Source organism: Silene latifolia, chromosome 11 (genome assembly GCF_048544455.1).
Source record: "Silene latifolia isolate original U9 population chromosome 11, ASM4854445v1, whole genome shotgun sequence".
In the NCBI taxonomy this organism is placed as follows: domain Eukaryota; kingdom Viridiplantae; phylum Streptophyta; class Magnoliopsida; order Caryophyllales; family Caryophyllaceae; genus Silene; species Silene latifolia.
The window spans coordinates 72,381,269-72,392,853 of record NC_133536.1 but is presented as its reverse complement, the minus strand read 5'-3'; the positions used below and the strand labels follow the sequence as shown (position 1 = coordinate 72,392,853).

Below are 11,585 nucleotides of genomic sequence, written 5' to 3'. Positions count from 1 at the left end.
CAGTCCCAGAATACTCTTTGACAAACTTCCGTCATAACGCCACTACTCATATGCCTTGTGACGCCTTTTTTTGTTATCTAATACACTATCAATTCACCATCAAATACTTAAATCCTTATTTTGTCTAATAAACTAACATTTAGTACTTAAATAATACTACCTCCATTCATAAATTATCACACCATTTCAATTTGCACAAATATTAAGGGTGGACAATAAACAAAGAATATATACTTGTACTACCTAATAAACAATGAAAAAACATTGCAATAGGCCCACTATTCAATGGCAACATTGGTAAATAATGAAGGCTAACAAGGACAATATGGCAAAATTGGGTTACCACATATGGAAAGATAAGAAATTGGGTGATATAAAATGAATTGTAAAAAAAGGAAAGTGGGGTGATATATTATGAATGGAGGGAGTATAACAATAACAACATATATAACATACTTAATTACTTATCAAATTACTTATAGGAGTAACGGCGTTATGAAGAAATTTCACCAAAGGGTATTCTAGGAATGAAAAAGGTAAACACAAGGACACTATATGTAGAAACATAAAATAAGGGGTATATGTGTAATCTGGCAAAGTTTGAGGGTACACGGGAAATTTCCGTAAATTTTATATCAAATTCAAAATTTTCTAAAAATATCCTACAAATAAAGTTGGAAATCAAATTTTGAACGAAATAGTTTAACAATATATTAATTTTAGATTTCTGTAACATAGATGGCAAATAAGTTTTTTATTCAATTTGATATGCTATATCTTTAAATGTGATACGATCATTTAAGATTCTTATTCAAGATTATAAAGTTTAATTTTTTTTAAAAAAAAAGAAATTAAAACAAATTCACGAATTTAATAAACAAAATTATATATTAAAACAATTTTTTTAAATTATATTATTTTAAATAACCTGCCAAACATAAATGTGATTTGTAAAAAAATCAAAAAAATTAGGCGATAAACTTTTCTTTGCTTGCATATAAGTTTATAAAATTTTAAAATTTCTTATTAAAGTACATAAAACAATAAAAATATTAATTAAATTAATCAAAGTGGTTCTAAAATTTTATATTTAAATGTATTTTCATATTATTATATTTGATTAAATTTCATTCAGATTTAAGTTAGAAAAGATACTCGCCACGGGTGTTTGTTAGTTCGTGGCTAACAAAATATTTGCCACGGAACAATTCGTGACTAAATAAACTTTCGCCACGGGTGTGACATAGCCCGTGGCTAAAATAATTATTTGCCACGGGTGTAGCCTAATTCGTGGCGAAAGTGACTTTTTGCCACGGGAAAAATTATCCCGTGGTATAAATTTTTTTCCAACATAATGAATAAGTTTTTCCCGTGGCTAAGCAAAATTTAGCCACGAATTATAAATTCCCATGGCATAATTCGTGGCGCAAGTGACAATTTGTTGTAGTGGCCCTTTGATGAGATCGGTAGGATGTTATTCTTGAATCAATTTGCTTAAATTCGGGTGCTCTACTCTTATTAGCAACATATTTCCATTGCGGGTGCATGGTTGGTAACGGAGACGCATTTCCAAAACGCACCTATTAAAATGCATTAACAAACATGTTGTAAAGTGTATATAACACCTGAATTAAAGGAAACATAATGAACTGAACATACCCATCTAAAGTGTTCCATTGAATTCAATAAAGCGATGGAAATTATTTATTTCGGACCCTCTGACATTGCACTCCTTTGCGTAACTGGTAAGGTTGTTTGGGACTGAGTCGATGACACATATGTGAATATCGCATCATAACAATTAGCTATGATGAATCCCATATCAGTTACCATCCAGTATGGGGGTCGTGCCGCACCTTTCCACCAAGAAACTCTCTTAATCAGTTCATCCACCTCGATTTCGCTTCCATATATTTGTATATAAATATGTATATTTTTCTTTAACTCATCAAACATATCATGTCTTACTCTCGGCCACTTATTTTCATCACCATAAATCTCCTGAGCAACCGCTCGATACCCAGAGTTCTCATCGCCAACGACGTTCACCCAATCGTTTATCCAAGGAACGATGAAATGTGGAATATCATCACTATAAAGGAAAAGTGATGTATGTTCAATTTCCTGTAGAATTTAGCAATTAAATTTAATAAAAGATAATAATTTAAAATGAAACATTTTATAAAAGACTATTACTTACTTGTGGAGGCGACGTAACATATGGTATGTTTAAATCCGGCATGTCTACTAAAAAACTGGTAGCGACCGTCTTATGTTTAGTGACCTGTATATTTATAGAAATATTTGTTACATTAACTATGATAATAGTATAGTTATTAACAAACTGTTGGTTACTTGTGGAGAATTCATATGTTGTGGTATGTTTAAAACAGGAGTGTCTTCCGAAAGTGTGGTACTTTGTGTAACTTTATTAACCTGTTGGGTCAAACAAATTTTAAAACACGCCGAATAAGTAATAAATTTTGTAAAAAAGCATACCTACCTTAGTTTTTCTTTTTTTACACTTCGAGACTGGAAATTTCTTCTCGATATATTCCGAGTGTGATGGTTGTCTTGATACCGAAGTCTTCTTTGGTCGCCCTCACGTCTTTTTTATTTTCGAGTCAATAATATTAATAGGATGCAATAAGTTCTCTACAAATTCAGAAACCTTTCCTATCATTTCAACATCACTATTTAGCACCACGTCCACTAGTTAGTTTACTCGACTTATTTTTCTCTTGCAAGAGCGTATCATTGTCGTTGTCTTCCGACCTGCTCCATATACGTAGAGTCTTCCAAAATGGGTAAATTAAATCAAGTTCAATATACCCATCTGCACATGTCCGTTTATTTAAATAAAAAAAGAGTAGTAACATCACAACAATGAATCATACTAACGAACATAAAAGTACTAAAGAAATAAAAGTACATGTGTTAAGAAGACGACCAATATCACATTTACAAGAAAGACCACGAGTTATTTTAAAAGCACATCCATTATAATTGCCCTTTTTCAATTCTCGATCAATAGTTGTAATTGCATGATGTGTAACGTTGAGAGACAACCTCCGATACAGACTCATTGCACGACTAACATGAAGCTGCTTACACAAGGAGTTCTCTAAATCTTCATCTATTTTTTTATCTGAAGGGTCACTAATTGATGTATCATTTCAAACACAGTGTCAAAACCACCAACAGATGTTCGTAAAAGTCGTTTAAGTGCCGCATGTGCACTCTCAACCCTGTAAAAAAAATTATTCATAAAGCAATACTCTTACTTAGGTACAAACTAGAATTTAAATCTCATTTACTTCTAGTTTTACCTGTTGGTGGTAACATTCCCAAAGTGTAGAATTTTATTTGTCCAAGCTGATACAAATCGCTCCTTATACTTGTCAAGCCATGTCTCCTTACAATATTTTTCCAAACCGGGAATATAACTGTAAGTTCTGTACATTAACTCTTCATTTTCTTTAAACTCCTCTAAAGTTGTAGATCTGACCATTTGTGTCCACTTTCCTTTTGCAAAAACTTCACCAACTAAAGCATTACCGTAGTAGTTTCTCTTAACCCAGGCTTCAACATCTTTTTGTATGTGACGTCTACATAATAAAAGACTAGCACTTAAGAAATGCGTTTGAATAACAGTCATTAATGCCGTCTCCCTGTCGGTTACAAACACAATTGGCTCATTCGAATCTAACAACTCTGTCAAACATTCGAATGCCCAATCATATGCCGTTTCACGCTCATTTTGCAGGAATGCAAAGAAAACAGAAAAATTCTTATGAACCGGTGTCACTCCAATTACTTTTAACATAGACATCTTATATTTATTGGTATTATAGGTACAATCAGCAATAAGGACATAGGGATAAGCCTTCAAAAGCTTAAGCGAATTTGGATAAGCAAATAACACATCAGTCAGTTCATGTGTACCTTTTTGTGTTACGATAGGAATTGTCTGCTTAAAAACACGATAACCATGCTCATTAGCTAGTTTCAGCAACTGTTATGCTCTTGTACGATAATGTCTCGCCTGCTTTTTCGATATAGCATGAACGTTGTAAACTTGCTTAGCATTAACGTTAATACCCTTGGTACCCAAGTCAATAAGTATGTTGGAAACACTAATTTTGCTGGCGGTCATTCTCACAATATCCTCCTTGGTTTTTGCATACAAACCACGTGTTTTTTTAGCAAGATTATGGTTGTGATACCCGTTCAAAACAAGTACTTCCCATCTACCGTCATTTTGTTTAACACATTTCAAACTAAATGGGCATTGACATTTGATAGTTCCCGTATAAGATCTCTTGGATGGCACAATGGATTTTTTGTGCAAACGAAAGTCTCCAGAATGGGTACACCTAAGCATTTGCTCCCCGAAACCACGTTTTGAAAAATGCTGCCACACTCGGATATGAATATTATGTAACAAACCAAGTGGTTTTATTTCATCTATCATCTGCAGACGACTATCGTAGAATTTAGCAGGGATGTTGAATAAATGTCCAGTATCAATCAAATTTTTTGATTCTTTTTCATTATTTGGAACCTCCTACAAAGTAAAATAAAATAAAACAAGTAAATTAATATAAAATATATAAAAAAACAATTAATTAAAAATTGAAAAAAAAAATGAGAAAAAGAAAAAATTAATAAACTCAATACAACACTTACACAAATACAAAAATAATACAAAATATAACAAAATTAATTAAAAATTGAAAAATAAAGGAAAAAAAAATGCTGTGATATGCAACATACCACATCTAACCCCGCCATACTTCCCCCCACCACCCTCCCACGCCGCTGACCACGCGCCGAACATCCAACCACACCCACGTACCGTCGCCTACCACCCCTGCACACCCCTTGATGTGACCATAATTAGAGCATATTTAGTCCCCGAATTAGCCTTGTTCCCATGCTTTTTAGTGCATATTTGGGTCATTTATTGTCTTTAGTCCTTTGTTTTGCATATTCTTTGAGGTTTTGTATCCTTGGTAGGAAAGGAGTGCAACCCTTGCATTTTCATGGCAAAATGAAGCTAAATTGATTGAATTCAATGACCAAGCATCAAGGAGAAACAAGATTAGAAGGCCTTTGTACATACTATAGTAGATGGGCAATGATGAGAAAAGATCCTTGCATCCCCGAGGAAATCCTCAAGGATTTTATGAAGAAAAAGGAAGAAAAGAAGAAAGAAAGAAGCTGTAAGACAATCCGAGCGGATTGTCCCAAAGACGCCCGTCCAACAGCCACAATCCGAGCGTCTTCCCCCTGTGGACGCCCGTCCGAAACACGCCCAATCCGCCCGTCTTCCCCATCTGGACGCCCATCCAGAATCACCAGAATCCGCCTGTCCCGTGCCTAAGACGCCCGGATTCTCTAACAGCTATTTCGTCTTCTACAAGCTTCAATGAAGGATGCGCATATTTTTCTAAGACCGGCGAAAAGGAGACCGGAGTCTCCCTAGAGACCGGCGATTCCTCAAAGACTTAATCGTCATTTAAGCACTTAGTAAACCCTAATCTATGTAACTAATCCCCACTATAAATACTCCATTAGTCTAATTAGAAGAGTATGTTCTTCTTAGCAAACTTTAGTGTAGTTAATATCAATCAAATCTCTCTTTAATCTTGTAATCAACATTTAATCAAGTTTTAATACAAGTTTCATTTCCTTGATCTCTCTCTTGTTCATCCTTTATTTTGGGTAATTGATGATTATTTGGGTTATTATTGGGAGATTGACAACCTTCCAATCAAGCATCAAGTACTTCTATTATTGTTTGCTTTATTATTGGAATCATTAGTAGGTATAATTCTCTCAATCCCTTTTTAATTATTGTTAATCATCTTCATTTATTCATCATATTTCACTTTGTTAGTATGATTGACAACCTTGCTAGCATGTTCAACATGATAATGAGTGAGTAGTTTCCTTAGCTAGGGTTAATAGGCAATTAGGGGAAACCAACATGGGGGATGATTCATGCTTAAATTAATATGTTTTCATAGTTTATTTGCATGCTTGTTGTGATCTCAACTTATGCACATGTTATGTTTGATGAAATGCGAGCCTATGAATCCTTGCCTTTTTGACCCATCACCTATCTTTTCAATGAGACTTGTAAGACATAAACCAACTCGAGTCTCATTAGACCATGCATATAGTTGAGTAGGGAAGACTAAGTCGACTTGTAGGTGTTGTAAAATCTAATCGATTCAGCTCCGGGACCCAAACTTTCCTAGGATTGTAAGATATAAACCAACTCGATCCATCACAACGATAATTGCTTGCTTATAATTTGAGAATATGTTTGTATGATCAATTCCCATGAATCCCCTATGACCCCATGACACCCTAGTGCCTTTTATCAATTGTTTACATCTCTTTTAATCATCTTGCTTGTTTACTTTTATTGCTATTTAGTTTAGTGATCTTTTACTTCAAACCCCAAATTGTGACACCCTTAGACACCACTAGTTGCAATAGAAAATCTCATCTCAATTCCCGTCCCTTGGGATCCGACCTTTACTTGCCTCTTTACTAATTGTAGAGTTGTTTGTGAAGTTATAAATTGTGTTTTGGTCTAGGTGCTCCTAACAACAAGTACCGAAAACTAAACCTCCTCGAGAGTCCGACCAAAAATGGCGCCGTTGCCGGGGACGGTGTTAACTTGATTTAGATTTTCTTGTATTGTTATTAGTTGTGTCTTTCTTTGCCTTGGGGAAGTAAAACTCCTCAAGGTTTGTTCTAATTATTTTCGAGTTGTTTGATATTTTGCATGTCTAGAAGATCACAAGGTAACTTGTTACCCTTTGATCACGAAATTGAAAGGACTTTGACAACCAATAGAAGACTTGCTAGGAGAACTTTGAGAGGTATTTGTGAGGTTGTAGCTATTCAACCAAACACTATTGAGTTCATCAACCCTTTTGCAAGAGAAGGTGAGGAGAACCCAACACAAAACCCAACACAAAATCAACCCACAATGCCTAAATTTTCATCACATTCCGTACCCACCGAGGAGAACCTACCCAATGGTACTCCCACACCACAACACTTAACCGGAAATTTTATTGCCAAATCCGCATTTATCCAATTAGTCGAAAGAAGCCAATTTGGGGGATGCCTAGTAAAGACCCTCACTCTCATATGGAGACTTTTTGCGACTATTGTGATGCGATATCTCAAACCGGTGTAACTCAAGACCAAATTCGATGGGTCTTATTTCCTTTTTCTCTAATTGGCACCGCAAAACAATGGTTGAAAGGCCTTGATAAGGCTACTCTCGGAATTGATTCTTGGAAGAAATTGGCTCTAGCTTTCTACAAAAAGTTCTATCCACCGGAAAAGACTAACATGCTAAGAGCTCAAATTACGGGCTTTAAGCAAAGGGATGAAAAATCTTTGTATGAAGCTTGGGATCGATTCAAAGGAATTTGCCGCTCATGTCCTCATCATGGACTTAGCGAGTGGTTCTTGGTACAACAATTTTGGAACGGTCTTTATGAAGATTCAAGAAACATTCTCAACATGGGATCAAATGGAATGTTCACCGAAGTTGACGACAATCAAACTTGGAACAAGATTGAGGAAATAGCGGTCCATAACTCACAATATAGTATACCTCGTAAGGCTACTAGAGGAGGAAAGCATGAAGTGGACTTTATTACTCAATTGGGTGCTCAACTTAGTGCTCACATTGATACCATCAACTTGAAGTTTGAAAAAGCTATGGCTAGACTTGAAGAAGCCTCAAAATCACCAAAGCATCATGTCAATGCCATGACGGCATCTTCATCAATCCCAAGTGGGATATGTGAGAATTGTGGAACTTTGGGACATGACCAAAGTGAATGTAGGGGAACAAATGAACAAGTGAATGCTTTTCAAGCATACAAGAGTGGTACCCCTTATTCAAACTATTACAATGAAAACACCAAATTCCACCCAAATTGATCGGAGCCATTTGGTGTTCACAATTAAGCATATGTGGTCGTTGGTCAATGGTCGATACAAAACACAATTTATACTTCACAAACAACTCTACAATTAGTAAAGAGGCAAGTAAAGGTCGGATCCCAAGGGACGGGTATTGAAATGAAGATTCTATTGTAACTAGTGGTGTCTAGGGGTGTCACAAATTGGGTTGATGTAGAAGGTTACTAAACTAAAATAGCAATGAAAATAAACTAACAAGATAAATGAAATAAGGGATGTAAACAATTGATTAAAAGCACTAGGGTGTCATGGGTTCATAGGGGAATCATGGGATATGATCATACAAACATGTTCTCAAATTATAAGCAAGCAATTATTGTTGTGATGGATTGAGTTGGGTTATATCTTACAATCCTAGGAAAGTTTGGGTCCCGGAGCCGAATCTCTTGGATTGTACAACACCTACAAGTCGACTTAATCTTCCCTACTTAACACATGCATGGTCTAACAAGACTCGAGTTGGGTTATGTCTTACAAGTCAAGTTGAAAGGATAGAAGATGATAGTAAATGCAAGGATTCATAGGCTTAGCATTTCATCAAATATAACATGTGCATGTATTAAGATCAAAACAAGCAAGCAAATAAGATATGAAAACATATTAATTTAAGCATGAATCATTCCCCATGTTGGTTTCCCCTAATCACCCATTAAACCCTAGCTAAGAGACTACTCACTCATTATCATATTGATCATGCTAGAGAGGTTGTCAATCATACTAACATAATGAAACATGATGAATAAATGAAAGTAATTAGCAATAATTAAAAAGGGATTAAGAGATTATACCTACTAATGATTCCAATAATAAAGCAAGAATAATAGAAGTACTTGAATCCTAGATTGAGAGGTTGTCAATCTCCCAATAATAACCCAAATAATCTTCAATTACCCAAAATAAAGTAAGAACAAGAGAGAGATTAAAGAACTAAAACTTGGATTAAAACTTGATTAATATTTGATTACAATATTGAAGAGAGATTTGATTGATATTAACTACTCTAATTATTGATAAGAAGAACATGCTCCTCTAATTAGACTAATGGGGTATTTATAGTGAAAATTAGGGAGGATGCATTAGGGTTAACTAAGGGCTAAACTAGTAATTACACTTTTTAAGTTGAGCAAGGAGCCTCCGGGATTATCCGAGAGAAGGGCTTCTCTTATCGATGCTTGAGGAATGAAAACGTCTTTGTCTTTGCCGCGATCCGTGCGGATGGGAGTCGGGACGGCCGGATCTGGGCCGAGGAATCCGAGCGGATCCTTGGGCAAGACGCTCGGATCGGCGAGGGGGAATCCGAGCGGATTCCTTTGCGGGACGCTCGGATTGGCGAGGACGGACGGATTCTCTACAATCCGTTCGGATTGTAGTTCAAAGAACTTTCCTTCTTCTTTTTCTTCCCTTTTCTTCATGAATTCCTTGGGGATTTCCTTGGGGACTCAAGGATCCTTTTCTCAACAATGCTCTTCTACTATGCTATGTACAAAGGCCTTCTAGTCTTGTCTCTCCTTGATGCTTGGTCATTGAATATGATCAATTTAGCCTTGTTTTGCCATGAAAATGCAAGATTCTTACTCCTTTCCTACCAAGGGATCAAAATCTCAAAGAATATGCAAAACAAAGAACTAAAGATAAGAAATGACCCAAATAGGCACTAAAAAGCATGGAAACAATGGTAATTCGGGGGCTAAATATGCGCCAATTATGGTCACATCAAATATCCCCAAACCGAACCTTTGCTCGTCCCGAGTAAAGAGGTGACAAAGACTAGGACCAATGCTAACCTAACCTAATAATAATAGCCGATATGAGACAATTAGCGGGTCTCACTCCGCCCCTTCAACTCACAACAAGACAACCTTGAGGTAGGATGCCTTCTTGCAAGGCAAGGTGGGTCTTGCCAAAATGGCGACACATCCAAACATTAAGCACACAAAAACACATAATGGATGCATCTACAAAAAGAATAGCCACTTTCCTCATCTAAGTGGCGGAAATTATCTACAAGGGAAGCAATTCAAGGGTACACAATCCTTCATAGATGCAATTTGTTCAAACTACTAAGCCTAGAAGGATACCAATAAATCACCTCCAAAAGGTGTCAAGCTAGGGTACCTTTGTCCTCAATCGTTAAATGCTTTTGTCAAGAGTAGACTCCCTATGGTGTTAGAAACACTGGAGGATCGCGGAATTCCCCCTCTTGCCTAGACAAGAAGAAGGGTCGTCCCCTCTCTACCATGCACAAAAATGGATATGATGGATAAAGGGATCAATAGATATTTGAGTTTCATTTTGGGAGTTTGCTTTCATTTTTGTTTTCCCCCCAAATTTCTTTGGCATTTGACTTTTTGAGAACACTTTCTTTGCCATTCTTTTTGATTTTTGGCATTTCAATACTTGACAACTTTTTGCATTTCTTTTTGAACATTTTCAAAGTCACCCCAATTAGTAACGAGGGTGCCTTGTATTTGAAGTTTTAGGAGTTCTATTTTTGCTCCTCTTTTCATTTGATGCATTTTTGCAAACTTTCTTTCACTTTCATTTCATTGAACTCAAATTGATTTCTTTTTGTGCCCATTCCCTTTGATGACAAAAATGTGGTAGAACATGGATGAATTGGTAGAAGTATGCATGGTTTCAAGGGTCACCTTGGAATAAACGGTAGCCAAGGAGTTATCACACCACAAGGTACTCTTGACTCGGCCTTAAACCATGGGTCAAAGGATACTAGCATGACACATCCTAGGGTGTTTTACAAGTATTCTAACAAGCAAAGTCTTAAGAATAAAAAGCATCTACTAGGGCCTATATACACTTGTCAAGCTTCTCAAGTAGACGGTTTCGCAAAATTTTTCTAACATGCAAACTACATGCCATGATGCAACTAACATATAAACATCCTAATGCAAATGATTCTACCAACTAATATGACATATAAACTAGATGCAATCCTAAGTTCACATTGTTTTTACCGCATCAATCAAAATAAAGCCACATAGTCATTAACATAAAGAGGAAAAAGGAGATTGGAAAGATCATACCATGCGGTCTTCAATATCCTCATGTCTCGGATGTGGCGTAGTCAATCAAAGTGAACAAGGATGAAACAAACACAATATATACAAAACAATATATACAAAGGAAATGAACTCGTTTTTGGTTTTTCAATTTTTCAAATTTTTATGATTTTTGAAATTTTTCAATTTTTATGGTTTTTGAATAAAAGTTAAGTGTTAGAATTCCCATCCCCACACTAATATGGGCATTGTCCTCAATGGCCAAAATGATGGAAATTATGCAAGAATGATGCATGATTTCTATACTAAATGCAATTCTACACTAAGCTATACTACATGATGCATGGTTTTTGTTATGACGGAGAGGATAATTTAAATTACCTCCCGTTGCGTATGCATTAACTTCCCCAAACCAAGTAAGACACTATTGCTAATGTCAAAGCATGGGGGAGTTCATGCACATGCTATGCTATGCATGAAACTAGATTGTCATTTTGGATTTTACAAAAATGGGAACAATAAAGAACACCTCAAAGGAACCGAGGT

At 36.0% G+C, this 11,585-nt stretch overlaps 1 protein-coding gene and 1 non-coding gene across 2 annotated transcripts; both read right to left on the bottom strand.

The window, feature by feature from the left end:
* Positions 1 to 1,704: 1,704 nt before the first annotated feature.
* Positions 1,705 to 4,794, bottom strand: LOC141613547 (uncharacterized). Its single transcript, XM_074432284.1, has 6 exons — positions 4,777 to 4,794; positions 4,046 to 4,567; positions 3,330 to 3,970; positions 3,185 to 3,248; positions 2,201 to 2,284; positions 1,705 to 2,124 (listed from the first exon to the last, which is right to left on the bottom strand). The coding sequence occupies exons 1-6, from the start codon at positions 4,792 to 4,794 to the stop codon at positions 1,705 to 1,707; spliced, it is 1,749 nt and encodes a 582-aa protein (XP_074288385.1).
* Positions 4,795 to 7,380: 2,586 nt separating this feature from the next.
* LOC141615545 (small nucleolar RNA R71) lies at positions 7,381 to 7,487 on the bottom strand. The gene has a single exon (XR_012529961.1). It is a non-coding gene; the product is annotated as a small nucleolar RNA R71 (small nucleolar RNA).
* Between the last annotated feature and the right edge of the window lie 4,098 nt (positions 7,488 to 11,585).

Coding starts and splice junctions, on each gene's coding strand:
- LOC141613547 (XM_074432284.1), bottom strand. Junction 3,249..3,329: donor GGGAATGTTACCACCAACAG/GTAAAACTAGAA, acceptor TTTTTTTTACAG/GGTTGAGAGTGCACATGCGG. Junction 2,285..3,184: donor CTGTTGGTGGTTTTGACACT/GTGTTTGAAATG, acceptor ATAAATATACAG/GTCACTAAACATAAGACGGT.